Consider the following 17,093-nt stretch of genomic DNA (forward strand, 5'->3'; position numbering starts at 1 on the left):
TATTGACGTTATCTCGTCGATTCTCGCTGATTTTAATTAGGTCACGACATCTAAAGAGGGCTGGGATCATCGTATTTCATTGATTGATATGGACTATCAGCTTGTTGCGGCAAAATGCAACTAGGAAGCCGGGTCTTTCCCTCGCAGGCGTAAAATATTGCAAATGCAGAATGCACAAGCGCTAAATATCGATAGATAAGGAGTATTCGATCACTCCAATAAGCTACAGCAGCCAAGCACAGGTGGGTATACTCATTCAGTTGTTGTTGTTGTGACTACCCATGATGTCAATATTGTAAACTGCTATGACATGTGCGATGCGATGTGGTGAAATTGACAGCATGTAGATTACAATTCAACTGGGTCATTGTCAGGTCAGGCCTTAATAAATATTGTAATCGGGCATTGAATCATAGGTCACTTCCGATTTGAATCCAAATACACGTAGCTCCAACTTCAGAATCAGAAAATGTAGAAGGTTGATGGGATTGAAGTAAACTGTAGAACTGAACATTGAGAATGTTTTAGTTTAAAACATCGTGGGTGGTTCAGATATTGTACATGTGGAAATGAAAGTGGTATCGCTATGGCTGAAGTCGGAGTCAATGCTACAAACACCACACATAGTCAAGATGTAGAGCATGGTAAATGAGTATGATCTATTTTATATTATATTTGTTTATACTGTGTATTTCATTCTCCAAGATCAGCTTGTATTTGGAAACTTTACATGGCACTTGAGTCTGTTCTCTTTATGTGTTTACTTTCATATATGTAGACATTGAACTGTGAACTTTTAACATGATCAACCAGAGAAGACTGGTATAGTGTAAAGTTAAGTTAAAGGGGACAGTACCCGACAAGTTGGCCTGGTATTTGTCTGCAATTGATGATCTGTTCTGTGCTAGTATTCTGTTGTATGCTTCCTTTTTAGCTGCCTGCCTATCAGTGTCTTTTTAAAATTTTGTTTTATAACTTTTTTTTCTTTTTGAATCAGTCTCATCAGTTATAGTTCAAGTTACTTTCTCCTTCAGTTTTAACATGTTTTTCAAACATTTTCCCTGTTAATCTTTGTATATGATATATTTAAGTAATTTATAGACTTAAAGATCAAAAAGCACTTTTATTTATTCTAATGTAGATGTGGTGGACTGATGCCATTAGGAGGAAATAGGTTAGTAGTAAGTTGTAATCTTTAAACGCATTAGGAAGTGGTCAGATACAGCGGTCAAGTTTAAATAGACTTTCTAGTAAGGCAGGACTTAAATCATTTGAGTCACTATGGGGTTTTATAATCATAAGCATGTACATGCTTCTGCATCAGTCACCTTTCAATTATTTTTTTTGCAAAATTATGAAAAAAGAATGAATCATAGATTGACAGATTGACCTTTGGTGCATTGCATAGGTTTTCTTCAAGAGACATGTCACTATGCCCAGCTGGGTTACCTTAAAGGTATACTAGTAAGTACTTTGCATATTTCCTTAAAGATGTACATATGAAAAATTAAATGCCCCGGAGTTATATTTTTTGTATCTATATATCCTGTAAAGCTTATCAGCTTTTCTAATTTGGCCCTAAAATTTCTGTCAAATAAAAGTACTTGGTGTTGATATGTTTCCTTTTGCAATGTATAGGAAGACTTGGCAGATATTTAAACAATATCATTTGATTAAAAGTGATATAAAACATGAAACCACTCAACCAATGATACATGTTTTTTTTTTTTTTTTTTTTTTTTTTGCCAAGGAAAGATGAATTTGGACCTTTAAATAGAGCATATTCCAAATTTTGCTAATACTAATAATAAATATAGTAGATGTCTGTCACCCAGCTGATGAATTCATAAATCTCTTTATTACCTCTGAAAAGGAAGGAGTTTACATTGCCATTATTTCCTACTGTTTGTACTGTATGTGACAAACGGGGTAAGATATCTCAAATTCTTTTTGTAGATAAAGTTTTCAGGATAAACAGTTTTCAGGACAGATAAAAGTTATTACGATATTTCAGCTGAATCCGGGTTTTCCAATATCTGTTATTCCTTTCAGTAGTTGTTTCTTTCCTTGACAGAGGCGTTTGCTGTTGGACTTCTCTCTACTTTGTTTTATGAAGAAGCATTCCAGGGCCTGTTTTTATTTTATCAAATTTTTTTTATTATTTATTTTATTTATTTATATTTACAAATCAGTAATCCAGATATCGTTTAAAAAAACCCATTTACTTCCTTTTAGAGACAAGTCAATTGCAGTCCTCAACAAGATCATTAAGTTATCACACAATAAGATAAGATTAGCGCTTTGATACCATACCGACAATATAAAGTACTGCAGCACTGGGTGATGGTGTTTATAAATCAACATTTTAGCAATATGTGTGCATGGCAACATTGGTACACAAAGATGTTCACAAATTAGATAAAAACAAAGCATATATATATATATATATATATATATATATATATATATATATATATATATATATATATATATAGACCTCCCCAACATTAATTTGTTACATATTTTGTTTTTGTGTGAAGATAAATGTAAAAAATTATCAAATTATGACTTCTCAGTTATAATCCCTGGTGGATATAAGAAATTGTCTAAGTTTATAAATTGAAAAAGGTATGAGATAAATGAGTCTCTAAGTCTAACCAATTTAAGATTATCTTTTCAAGAATGTTAACACACCGAACATTGGGTATTGGCTACGCTGAGTCTTGTGTCTAGACTGATAATTCAGTTTCCAGTTCACTTAGTACAAAAGCCCCTGGTTAGTTTCAGTGTATATGATATCAGTTTTGCCATCTTGGCTATGAGTGGCAATTGCAATATGTATTTCTTCAGTTTGTTGTCAATGGGGAAGGTGGTGAGAGAGCCCTAGACAGAAAAAAATAAGATCAGTGCTGTCATTTTTGTTCCATTTCCTTCTTTTTTTTTTTTTTTTTTCAAGTTTTATGCTTGATATGACTTTATTGATCCATATTATATTCCATTTAGGTATTTAATATACATCACCATTTAGTGTAACCCATTACACAACAAACAATGAAAAACCTATTTCATCAAATTAACTGTAGCTTTTTTTCTTCATTCACCAGACAAACACAAACTGATTAACAGGTCTGGTGAGATTTTATAGGATTTCTTCATTAGGCCAACATGAGTGTGATTCAGTCCACTTCATACAGACCAATGGCCTGGTCAAATCAATACATAATTGTTAAATATATTGATGACCAATAGTTTGGATGACAGGATGATAGAGTACTATGTTTTATGGTCCCATCTCTTAGTAGATTGATTGGAGTTTAGTCATGCAACTTTCAATGATGGTTTAATTATTTATTTTAGATAATTATATCATAATTTTGATTTTATTCTTTTTTCTGGTCGCTATAGGCTATAATTACAAGTATATTTTTTAAATATAAAAGTTGTATTTGAGTCAATCTGTGCTTTCACCGAATAGGGAAATTTGATGCAAGAAGAACTAAAAACTTTCTTGTCATTTTTAGCATACATATGTTTATAAGTAGCTTGTATCATAAGTGCTTTATGTTTTAGCAAAAAGCATGTATAACTTTATGATTGATACAATTAAATGGTTAATAGTCATGTAAGAGTAAAATCAGAGCTTTTAAACTGATTTTTGAGTATTTGTATGTATGTATAAGCCCTCATGTTTACGTCATGCATAGGAGCTTAATTATCATGCACTAGTAAGTGCACAATTCAGATTCACTACGTATGAAAATGTACATGTAAGTGCTGCTGTGAAAACTTTTCACCAAGTTAATCTGCCCTGAGGAAAGTGACAAATGATTAAAGGCGAAAAACGATGAGCAAGACAAGGATATAATGGAGTCATTCATCTTCCTCAATGGGACAATAAGGTTGTCACGAGACTGGTAGTCACAGTAATGGATACTGTGCTTCCTCAACACAGAGCTGCATTCTTCTGGAGACAGATCGGAATTCCTTCTTGACACCTATACCCACTTGAAATATTTTAAATAAATAAAAGTTTTTATCTTCAACTATTACATTGCACTTGGCACAAGCTGGCTTGGGGATTTTCATTAAATCGTAAATATATACTAAATTCTTTACTTTGGAAAAATGATACTGATTTTTTTAATTTAGGGAATGTTATTTGATCACATTGAGAAGAAATGTGACTTGAAAGGTTTGTATTTGACATTTGTTGCGATTAAGACAAGGAGGAAAAAAGATATTTATAGGGTCATAGTTTTTTGATTAATCAAAATGAAACTGATTTGAATATTACTTAGTCATGGATGCACTTCTCAAATGACTTAAAATTACTTCAGATTATTACTTTTTTTTTTCTGCATTGCTACTAGACAGGTAATTCCATGATTCAACTTACTTACAGACCTTACAATATTGTGTATCTGTAACCAATAGACTAGGCCATTGCTGTACTTGTAAGTGACCACCAAATTGGAGGCAGACCAAAGAATTTGAGTTGTGTCAGAAATAGGAACAGAAAAGCAATTTTATTATTGCACCAAGTGCAACCTTGGCAAAATAGGATATTATAAAAGAAAATGGGCCAGTGTACAGTGTAAGCCCCCCTCCCCCCCCCCCCCCACACACACACATGCACACACATTCATGTACATGCATGCATGCAGGTGTGGGCACACACTGACATAAGACAAAAGGTTTACACTTCAGCTGTAGATTGTGAAAAATTACATCCTATCATTTGCCACTGCTGTTTTTTCTCCTCAATAAACAAATGCTATAAATTTACAAGGTTTTAAGTTTTGTACACAGCATTACAACTTCCAGTTAAAGGTAAAACTTATTGAGAACCACAGAATCTGTATTCAAGGTAAGATATATTCCAGGAATGGAATACAATTCATCAGTATGTGGAATTTTGCCAATATCTCTGGGGATAATTGAGTTAGTTCATTAGACCTACGTATTGGCTGATAGCCAAGACCAATATAAAGAGTATTTGCCTATTAAAATTAACTACAATAATTTCTTAGGATTAATTTCTATTTTGGTGTTAAAGGTCCTGGTGTGAAGAAAAATTCATTAAATATGGCACTTAGCAATGTAATGTTACCTTATTTAATGGATGCCAATTACAGCTTTACTGCATTTCATGGATGTTTCATTATCTCATTTCAATCACCTACTAGTAATGGCATTTGGCTGGTGGCTATGAGAAAAACGTAAAGGCTGGTTGATATAAAAAAACTTAAGTTATCTCTGAAATCTTTCCAAATAATTTGAATTTATTTCCTCTTTAGATATTGAAAGTCATGATGGAAATGCATTATTTGCCTTTATGTCTTTCATAATTCACAGTGACACTATTTGATTTATGGTAGATCATGTGTTTTTGCCCCCACACAATACTCCATGTAATTCATTGATCAGCCAGTTCAAATACCATAGAAGATTATGGAATAAAGAAGCAGCAATTATCAAATTTGATCACAGAGTGTAGTCAGTCTGCAAGCATGTATTGATCATCGAAGATGAGTCACTGCCCGACATTCTGCAAAAAGATGATTATTGAAGGGGTCCATAGATCGTATTACGGATAAATACATTTTTTCTTTAAGGTAAAGACTACAATTGATTGGCAAAAATACCCCTTTAAGCAGATACATTTCTCCCATTACCAAATGTAATTTATTGTGGCAGATCTTTTTATGAGGGGGGGGGGGGGGTCTGGATCAAACCTGTGCAAGCTGGCTTCTTAGCCTCTGTTCTGTAAAGATTTTAAAGTTCGATATATTTAACATCAGATGCAATTTAAACAATTCGCATGTTTTGGTATATAGTAATATTCAACTGTAAAACTCCAGGTATTGTGATACATATAGTACTAAAAAGATGGTCTCTTTTGCAGATAATGTCACTATAAACCCATGGTTTGATGGATAGAGGCCGTTACCCAGTGTTTTGTTATGTCACTGAATCCTCCTAGTACACCCACAGTTGAGAGACTAATTTACAAGTTTTGCTAGACTTGATTGATTTTTGTTCTCATTTGGCACATTCTACATAGTTCAAAACTAATTAGACTGCTTCAAAATCCATAGCCTAATGGACTTTGTTCACCTCTCTGTTCTCAGAAATATTTACTGAACATGTAGTGTGTAATGTATAATTTAAGTGAAACTTTCATTTGCCATCTGCCTCTTTGTACTAATCAGTTATTTGAATGTCAAATTAAAAAAAAGATTGAACCATATATGTATGTGAAAATGTGTTATGTGTAACTTATGTTACAAATGGCACTAATAATGAAAAGAAACAGATGTGTATGGGTGAAAGTTCAAATATTGTGATAAAATCTGTTCATAAATAAGTTTTGACAAATAAAGTGACTGGCAATTTGAACTATTAGATTGACTGACTCTCTCTCTCTCTCTCTCTGCATAGAACATTACAAAATATTTTAGAATAAATTACTTTTCTAGAGCTCATTTATGTACAGTAGGCAAATTGAATATTTTGATGAATAACCAACATATCCTTCCCAAACCTGTACTAAAAAAATCTCCATTGCCTTGCAAATGAGCAACAAAATTATATTTTCCATGGACATAAATTAATTCATGTATCTGTCTATCTGAGTATTCCTCTTTTGTACCCAATAATTGAAATTTTTGTTGTTTTATTTGGAAGTACATCACATTAATAATTTTTTTTCTATCGATCTTTAGTGCGATATTCATAATAAAGTCAGTACGGCATGGTAGGGACATAAAGAGCCGACAGCAGTGGTATCTATTTCAGGAAGATGGCATTTCTATGAATATCCTGAGCTATGTCTGTGCAAGACAGGTGGGCTGTAGCCTGACACCCACACTAGGAAACTGGGAGGCTCACTTGGGAGAGCAGTCTGTCTTGGGTAGCCATTCCCCTCTCTGAGCCTCTATGATCATGAGTGGGTGGATGTTGCTGGAGAATGTGAATTTAAGGAGAGTCAGTTAACTTATTTTAGGAAAAAGAAGCCAGCTTGTGAAAAATTACATATTTATAGTTGTATTTTTGAAAAGTTTTGTCTTAGAACATGAAAGAAATAAAGAGCAAAATGAGAAACAGTAATAGAAACAGAATCAGGTTATGATGAAGAAACTATATCTCTCACACAGACCATTGTGATTTTTGTTATCAAATCAGAATAATAATTTCATTAAATTACAATAAATAACTATAGAAACAGAGATTGCATTTCAAAATATTGATAGATTTTTGAGAAATTCTATTCCTGTCCTGAATACACCTACCGACCTACCACAGTGTGTAGTGCTGGCTTTAAATGAGAGAGGTAGAGATAATTAAGGGTTAGATCACACCCCTACAGGGAGCCAACTATACAGGTGTCTTGGTGCAGTGTACCCAAATACACCTGTAATGGCAGGCAGCATGCTAGCTTACAGTGCATACTATACAGCAGGTGGGACAGGTTAACATTGGAATTAATATGATATACACCAAAAGGATTTAATATTCTTTACCAGTTACATTATACATGGAATGTTTAATAGGGATTTTAGTATTCCTGAGCAGCAACTCTGGCTGAAAATGATTTTTGGAGAACAGCTTAAGAATGTTTAATATTCGTCAACTGTTTCTTTGGATATAGATGTAATGGTTATGAGAGATTGATGAAAGTTTTTAATATTCTCAACTGGTTTCACTGTAATTTGGTTTATGGAATATGATATAGACTGTTGTTACAGTTTATATGCCATACCTTGAAAGCCACCCATATTTCAAACATTTATCAGAGCAAGTAAGAAGAGAGGCAAAGGATTGCACATGGTAAGACTATGTTTTATTTATATTGACCAGTATTAAGTATTTCTATTTAAACTCTTTGATATTTTCATATCAGGCCAGGAACAAGGATGACAGAAATATTTTCTCCAGAAGGTTATGAATTATGGTCCTTTTAATGTGATTCATTATAGGTTTTGTGCATTCAAAGAAATATTGAATCTTAGTTAAGATACAGACATATTTTATCTTGCTTTGATCCATTGCCGTTATGTCAAAGAGACGAGGTTGTCTGATGACAGCCAGTCTGGTGATGTCACCAATCAATACTCTGAAACACAGGGTGATTTGTCTTGTGCATTATGCAGAAATACCTCAGACATAGCCAGGGTTTTATACCCACCAAAGCTGGATAATCAGCAGTGCCAAAACAAACAGCCTACTGTCTTCTTAAGGTTCTGTGAAATTTTGGGATGATTTCCATACATGCATCAACACTGCCAAAACAAATACTGGTAGGCTTCTGTCACCTTTCAGTAACGTGATACACGGGGTGTATTTTCTCTGTGAATTAAACATTCATGCCACATCAATACTGCCAAAACAAATACTGGGCTACTGTCACCTTTCAGTACTATTAGACATGGGGTACATTCTTTATTAAACATGAACACCACAGACCAGTATGACAAATATCATGCCAGTATGGCTTTACAAGAAGATATATGGCTGCTGTCAACTTATAACCCTATGGGACCCAGGGTGCATTCTCTGTGTATGTATTAAACATACATACCACAAACATGTACCTATGGTTTCTACACACATTTATATCAAAGCACATCAGCAAGTCACCACTGCCAAAACAAATAGATCAAGGTTTAAAAAAAATTTCACCCTTTGCCCTTAGTATACTCTAGGGAGCCTAGGGGTGATATATGATGCTGAGCAGATCCTGGCCTCTCTACTCCTCTGCCATCCCCTAATGAGGCTTGAAAATACAAATAATATAATATGCTCCTATTGTTTGATGATAGACCATCCCTGGCAGGGACAGGCAAGCACCAGCTAGACTGCCTGGCTAAATATCCCTACCTTAATATGTTGTGGAGAATGTAAAGTATGGAGGAGTGGGGAGAGAGATCTAGTGCTGGACAGTGTCTGCGAGTGCATATGCAAGTGGTTGTATGTGTGTGTTTGTGTATGTATGCGTGTACACACATATACACAGTACACATACATGGTAAAAAATAAGTGCATTCTTGTTTGGGTATATGTGTGAAAGCCCATATCAATGCTTGATAGCGTGTGTGTGTGTGTGTGTGTGTGTGTGTGAGTCAGTGAACGTTTATGAGTATTTATGTGTGTTTTTGTGTGGCAGGTAAAAAAAATATCATTAACCAGGGGCAGTGAGAATCTACCAAGGCAAGTACCATTATTAAGTCTTGATAAATGAGCTGAAGTAATAAACTCCCTTTGTATGATAAATAGCCAGGGAAAGGAACTTAATCTCTGTGTACCATCTTGTGTGTATCATGACCTCTTCTTTACACTTCTGAGGGCATTTGGTCTCGCTTCTAAGGGTACTTGGTCTCCTTTTTGAGGGCATTCAGTGTTGTATGTGTATATACAGACCTGTGGGTCAAAAAACTAATACAGTAGCCCTGTGGTCTTCTGTTTCAGTAGGATGTAATATTAGAACTTATACAGGTTAAAATGTCTGGGTTTTTGGTGACAGTTGCCTGTATAATGTCCACAATTAACTTACTGGTAGTCTCTGAGAGAGAAAGAGAGAGAGAGAGCAGTTATGTCAATAGGTCTGTCTTCTATTGTCTGGGAGGTCAGTGGTTATGTGACATAAACTGATTGAAGTGTCACCGGATAGGTGACGAGGTTGTCAAAGTATAGGGTTGGTGTCAGCTGTAATGAGCTCATGGCTTGAGGACAGTACTCAGTGAGGACAATCAAGCAGTGTCTTTGGGGACAGGATAGATTTGAAGACAATAAATCAGTGCCATATTAGATATTATTGTTCTGTACTGTAGTAGATTTTATGCTAAAGCAGATTGTTTGTAAATGAAATGAATAACCCAAGTACTAGTAGTGTATTTCACTTTCCACTTGTGATAATTTCTTGGAATTTTTTTTAACAACTGCTGCATGACATAAAATTTCATGACTATAATTACATCAGCAACAGTTTGTTAACAACCCGGTGACATGACTAACAGTAAGTTCTATTTTAAAACGTGCATTTGATAAATTAAGAAAAGGGAAAACGGTTTTAACCTGATAACAGACCAAGAAAGTAAAGGATATCATATGATTTAGATTAAAATGTTCTTAATATGCACATTAGTGCACTGATAAGGAATAAAAAAAAGTTAAACATTGATAAAATTACTCTAATCTGTATGAAGTCTATAGGAGAAAGTGACAAATAGACGGAAATGGACATAATACTGTGTAAACAAAAGAGAGGAATGAAAGAGATTTTTTTTATTTTTTTGTTATCTTAGGCATATTAGGTATTCATTAAGGAAAAGTGTTAGGTGTATTATTGTTTTAACTGTTGTTGAGTAAGATGGTTGAAATAAGGGTTAAGAACTGGACCTTTTTGTTTGCCTTTAGAATGTGCATGGGTGCATGCATTAGATCAATAGTGCACCAGTATTTTATACCATGTATATGTGGGTTTGATACGTTATCTGTAGATTATTGAAACAACAATTACCATAATCTGTGGCATTCGTTTGCAGCTTTCACAAACAGAGAGTTGAGTTGTGTGGTGATCGACCTTATTCAGGACAAGTTTTTTCAGCCAATGAGAAGATAAACTTTAGTTTGACAATGTTTGTAAACATATGCATATAGGTGCATAAAATTTTGTGTGAGTAGACAGACTCTTATTGCCAAGTTTTCATAATTATCATTTTTTCCTTTTATTATATCCAATTTCAGCAAAATTGAGAGTCAGTTACAGTATAGTTATTTTGTGGAGCCTTCTTTATTTATTATATATTTTAAAAGAGTAGATCAAGCAAAATGGAAAGATAATATTTGTCAGATATTGATATCAGATTTAATTTCCAGCATGCCATATGAAGCAGTGTGTATAGTCATTCAGGGCGCAAGGAGTTGCTAATAATATTTTTGTACTAATTAGAAACTGTTGAATCTGATAAAACAAAGATTATTAAATTTCTCTTCCTCTATCATTATTAAAAAAAAGATATAAATTGTTGACAGTTTGTAGCTGAGTCCAGTGTGTCCACCATTACTGCAATTAAATTTGATCTGGCAAGGCTTAACGACCTGTCAAACTAACCCCTCCCCCTTCTAACATTCCTGACAACTTTTGACCCATCCTAGGTAGACTGCCGTCTGCTGCAGTTACTGCTTACGGTAATATGTCAAACAATTCGACCAAGATTAATTAATTAATTTCATGGAAATGTCAGTTTGGTCGAATTGATTAAAATACAGCAAATGGAAACCTTTGATATCGTCGGATTGTTAAGGGCATCTGCCAAAACGTCCATCTTTCCGGAAGTATTGCATTTTACCGGAAGTGTTACGCAAGGTAAGCCGCAATTTTCGCCTAACATGTGTTTCAGGCATGTTTTATCCTCCTGAAAACTTATTTTGCTGTGTACAATATTTGCTAACATTACTTAACATTAAAAAAGACGACAATTATAATTTTTAATTATACATTTCCCTCACCTACGATCACTTTCATGATGCGCTTCACAAGTTGGACGAGTATTTCCCCGGAGACGGGTGTTGTAAACAAAGGCCGGTCACTTATATTTGAAACCGGTAGCTTAAGTGGACTTTAACTAGTTATGTGATCTACGTACGCCCTATTTGAATTTTAATATGACAACTGAAATCAACCGAATTGAAATTTTTTACCAGTCTGAGATCAGTTGTTTTCAACCCGCAAGGCTTGCTCAGCGTCGAGGCGTAGACGTACATGTGTACGTACTTCCGAAGAAAATTCAATCACCCGTATCAAAGAATACCAACTGGTACTCAAACGGAAATCAGTGTAACTTCAAATTACTATTAAGTATTTTATTTAAAAAGCATGTCATATAAAAACATATTGAGTAAAGGCAAAATACGGAGCGTACCTGTGCCGATAGACATACAGTATTTTGCTGGCATTCTTCCGATTTTCTTACTTATATACTCTCGCTGTGCACAAACCACGGTGCATATTGAAAACCCCACTGATACAACCCGAACGTAAAAAAAGCATTTACTTGCCATAATTTTCACAAAACAGGTGCATTTATAATTTGACGTGAGAATTGAGCACATGCAGAAATGAGAGACTGGTTTTATCTGGTCTGTTCCAGCATAGCGCAAACCACATGTTAATGAAGACGGTCCCATTTTGGGGGAGGGGTCACAGGAATGGAGTTCGTCGTGGATTACGCTAAATATTATCAACATTTCATGCATCAGGGGAAATAGAAAGTGACTCACAGGTAACGTAAATACCCAGTGGAACTCTCTATGAAGCTCCCATGGAGTTAAGGAAGACGTCATTTTTATTGTTGACAAATCAGTTATCCATGTAGGTGAACAGCGACACGTGTTCGTCAGATTTTGACAGCGCGTGGTATTTGGCGCCAAGAAGTCTAGGCGGTCGATCCCGCTGATCTTTCGGTCGATTGTAGTAAATGTAAGATCTTGCTGTGTTGACTTCAAGAACGTTTCCCCATCTGCATATATATTTCAATCGAACTTGAAAATAAATTGCTTATTCTTCCCAAACTTTTTATTGCTAGCAAACGCGATATATGGTCTATATGAGGGTGTTTACTACGTATTTTACCCACTGTCGATATTTGGTTTCATCCAGAATAGACCTTTTTTTTAACCCCCCCCCGCCCCAGTTACTGGCGTGATGAATTAGTCAGCGAGGGCAAGTCTGCTTAATAGCAAAATTTGTATGTCTATAAGCACTATTATTGTCATCGGGGACAAAGGAAAAGACAGGTACGTCATGCTTCCAGATTAGATCTTCAATTAATTGTTTCTTCCTCATTGACGAGAGCTATTGAAAGGACAACAATTGACAAAGGGCCGAGGCATGCAGCATCTATTTCACTGGCTTGAAAATTTACCGAGTCTTGTCGACGATGTGGTCGAACAATCGGAACAAGAAAAAAATTCTGTCCCATGATTTTGACGTATGGACTAATTGTTTGAGTCCAGAAAAATTAATTTTATAAAATAATTTTTGTGGTCGGATTGACTGGGCCCGTCGAAATGCTTGGCACATTACCGTAATGTTAACCAAACAGTGTATAACTGAACAACACATTCTTGGCCTGGATGAGTAAAGCAGTGTGCAAAGTCTTTGCTGATTCAGAACAAAGTTAACTGGTTTGTTTAATTCTTCTGTGGACATGTAGGGGTAAGGGTGTTATGGTTTTGAAAGAGGAGGACATCAGTTTCGGGAACCAACTTGTTGTTAGAGGGGGGAAAAGGCTTTTTGGAGAACTTTTCTTGAAAGTTTGGAGAAAATGGGACAAGGTAAGGTCGCTGGTTATGGAATGTTTTGTTTTTTCTGCAGCTATGTCTTTAACGGTAGTTGTCTTATAAAAATGGAATAAAATGTTCATGGACTTAATGTTATCAAGGTCCAGCAAATGTTGAGCATAGGATTGTTTAAGGAAAGAACCTTGATCTGTATTTTGAACTAAGAGAGTAGGGTGTTACTTGCCTGTGTAGACCTGTGTGTTTCTGTAAGACTTTTTCTTTGTGACTGTGCCAAGTTGCAGCCATCTGCATTTTATCTGAATACTGAAAGGTAGGAGTAAGTATTCAGCAATGACGTGGAACAGTCATTAGATCACACGCACATGCATTAATTTTCACACATGCAGGTACATTTTGTACATGTAGACAAATTCACTATGCAAAAATTCCACTATTTATCTTTTTGCACAGAAAAAAAAGACCAAACATAAAAGCATAACAAGATATATTCAGTAGTTTAAAAGGGTTTAATCTTGTAATCAGTTATCTGATCAAATAATTATATGTGAACCTCTTGCTGTTCATAATAAGTGCTCTAGAAACCAGGAACCTTTGACATGCAGTTAAGATTATCATTAAATTAGAATAGCATTGATGAACTTTAACTTTCTAGTATGTTATGTCTAGCCCGTATAGCATTCTATTCCAAAAAGTGTTATTATTATTATTAGACTCCTAGAAAATAAAAAGATACTTTGAAAACCTTACAAATACTTTGAATCAGGAATCCTTAAATTTTCATTCATTGATTTAAAATATTCAGAGCCCAGCAACAGAGAGTTACATCATATTTGTAACAGCTGTGTGTTGGCACTATGACCTTGTAGTTGTCTGTTTTCTCTGTAGCAGAGTGAGAGGAATCTTAACACTGTTATTGGTGAAAGTCGTGTTAGTGGCTTGGTAGATACTTTACACTGGAACGGCAGGTGTTTGAAGACAGGTGAATGCCATCAAGTATCCAGTAGTTACCTGTACTCTCTCTGGAAGGGTTCAAGGAAGGCTAGAGAAGGAGCAGCATGCTTCAGATCAAGTGAAAGCTGTACCCTCTCTGGCACTGGCAGGGTCTTAGTAAAAGTATATTATGTTGGCAGTATCCTCAAATTTTGACAATATTTGCCTACGTAGTTATAAAAATGATTTATGGAAATTCCTTTGAGAAAAAGTGGATCCCTGTGTCCCAGTCTTGGCAGGAAGATTGACTTCCATAGGATTGGGAGGAGCTCAGATGTAAGATGGATTGAAGAAAACTGCTACTTCACAAACTGCTCCCTGTTATGGAAATGAGTTTGGTGGCTTGCAGTTGGCTTAATGAGCAGGGTATTGTCATTTGCTTTGACTGTTATTTTATCCCTGATATTGAGGAGCATAATTTTCTAGATTTTTGTTGCTTACCAACTGCCAACATAATCACAACAGAAAGGCCTCAGAGTTCATGGTTTGAATCTCAAAATAGTTAATTAAGGTCTTAAGAAATTTCATACAAAAGTATTTTGTCAAGGCAATTTGAGCCTTACTCCAAGAGACATGGAAGGCACTCTGTCAATTGCGTTAGCTGTGATGATGTAGAATGCTGTCTCAACTGTCACAATCCTATTTACTGTTAACCAATTCAAGGTATTCAAAATGTGGATATGATAAAGATAGACAAATATATCTGTATATCTTTATTTGAAAGACAATTTCTGCTTACCAGAGAAATTAACCCATGGTTAGATTTTTTTATCATATCTGAACATAAAAATGTGAACTATTATTTTCAACAGGTAAAATGAGTAGACAGGAACTCGCTCACCTGAAAACAAAAATGGCAAGATTGCCAAAAGATGACTTCGTAAAGGTTGTCAGAGATTTACAAAGTTGATAAGATTAGATTATGTGGGTATATTTTTAGAAATTCTGAGGTATTTTTGACATGATCATTTGTCTAAAATAACTTTTTAACTTGTAAATAACTTAGCAGCAGGTAAATGAAATGAAGAGGAAATAGTTGTGGCAGAATCTGGCTTCATTTCAGGAACCATCCTTTCAAAAGAATTGCTACACTTAACTCATTTTTCACATGGAATATATACAAAATATCTTCTTGAATCTGAAGCCACCTATTGTTTTTTTATGTTTGACAGTTGATTAATGACATTATGTAATAAGTTTATAAGCATGATGACGATATTGAGCAATACTTAAAGTAAATGCAATCAAATTCCACTCTCCTTTAAAAAATGGATCATATACAGTCATATAAACTAAAGTATTAACCGTTTCGTCCATCCAGCCAAAATATTATGATAAATCAGTCCAGATCAACTGTGCTTTATGAGACAGCCATGTTTTGGGCCCACTGGGGTCTTCATCTAATGTAGTCACTGGATGAGTCAAGTTAGACTCAATTATCTTTTTAGACAATCTTACCTGAAGATGCCAGTGGGTTATGTGTTTGAATGCAGTCATAAATTCTGTGCTTGGACACTCCTGCTGTGGTTGCATTATGACTGAAATGTATTACACAACCTTATCACTACTTCAGCACATGGACTCAAGCTATTTTAAGCTCTTTTTTTTTTTTCAGTTTGGCTGTCCTCCAGTATGGGCTAAAAATATATAGGATGGAGAGGTTCCATAACTGAACCATAGCTCTCTGTTTTGAACCCTGCTGTTTTATTGCATTTTTGTTGAGTTTAGTTTGAAATTTTGGCAAATGGGGGAAGGGGGAGAACAAGACTATTCACCTACATACCTCATAGCCTTCTTTCACTTTTAGACACTTTGACTATGTGAATGTTTTTTAACATCTGTAATTGCTTCATTTCTTACTTCCTAAACCTGTTAAATTCTAGACCCAGACATAATTTTTCACTATTTATACACACACTAGTTAAAAAACCGCCAAATCATGACTTGGGTTCTTCTTTGGAAAAAAAACTTTTTCTTAGAATTAAATCATTTAAAGTGTTCATATCATGAATTACAGCTTATATGTATATATAAAAGAAAGAACTGTGTGCACCATTCATTTAAGTCGTTATGAAGAAATATTTATACATCATTATACAAAAGCAGGAATTAAGATTTTCTGTATGTAAGTTGTGTAAGTAGAAAAAGTTAAGTTCTCAAAAAATTGAAGGCACACCTATTGTAATTTTGAAATTTGTTTATTTCAATGCCTGATCTTCTTTCAAAAAAAAAAAAAATGGGGGGTAAAGGCTAAATAAAGTAATTTTCCTTATTTGTCTATTCAAGAGGAAGGAGTGCGGTTCAGAATGCTGAAGAAGGCCAAGTCGTTTCGAAATGACATAAAGGACAGGATCAGCGGCCATATTAAAAGAAGCCATTCCAATGCAACAGAAGTTCCCACTTCTCCCACAAAAACTGCCAAAGGTGCTAAAACCAAATCTGTTGCTCGGACGGGGAGTTTTAGTGAAGGAACCAAAACAGACAAGCAATGGAAACAAAGCGTAAGTCTGTTGATTTATTCATATGTAATGTACTGACTGTGTTTGTGACAATTAAGGGTTTTTTTTTTTTTATATAATAAAAGAATGAATCAGAATGAAAAAGTGGTTCAGGTTTGTATGCTTTTCTTTATATAAATTTGCATGATACAGATAGGAAAATATTGTCTAATGTCAGGTTTGGAACATTTATTTATTTATTGATTTATTGATTGATTGACTGAAAAAAAAACAGGAGTCAGAAGAGAAAATTTACATTATTTCAGGCATTTATTGTTAAATCATGTGCTAATGTGAAGT

The 17,093-nt window shown here is 34.8% G+C and overlaps 1 protein-coding gene across 7 annotated transcripts in view; it reads left to right on the top strand.

The window, feature by feature from the left end:
- Nucleotides 1–54: 54 nt before the first annotated feature.
- The window catches only part of LOC106180728 (rap guanine nucleotide exchange factor 1), a 41,903-nt gene continuing 24,864 nt past the window's right edge, over nt 55–17,093 (top strand). For 2 of the 7 annotated variants that reach the window (XM_087007636.1, XM_087007639.1), the window contains exons 1-2: nt 446–644; nt 16,582–16,796. In XM_087007636.1, the coding sequence (XP_086863762.1) occupies nt 587–644; nt 16,582–16,796 (273 nt within the window). In that variant the 5' untranslated portion in view covers nt 446–586. Of the gene's footprint in view, nt 243–445; nt 645–7,404; nt 7,463–9,990; nt 10,016–13,114; nt 13,339–16,581; nt 16,797–17,093 lie in introns of those variants that run through there. The other 5 variants (XM_087007642.1, XM_087007637.1, XM_087007638.1 and 2 more) reach the window with 5 other exon arrangements.

Source organism: Lingula anatina, chromosome 3 (genome assembly GCF_051362555.1).
Source record: "Lingula anatina isolate TDL-2025a chromosome 3, LinAna3.0, whole genome shotgun sequence".
In the NCBI taxonomy this organism is placed as follows: Eukaryota; Metazoa; Brachiopoda; class Lingulata; order Lingulida; family Lingulidae; genus Lingula; species Lingula anatina.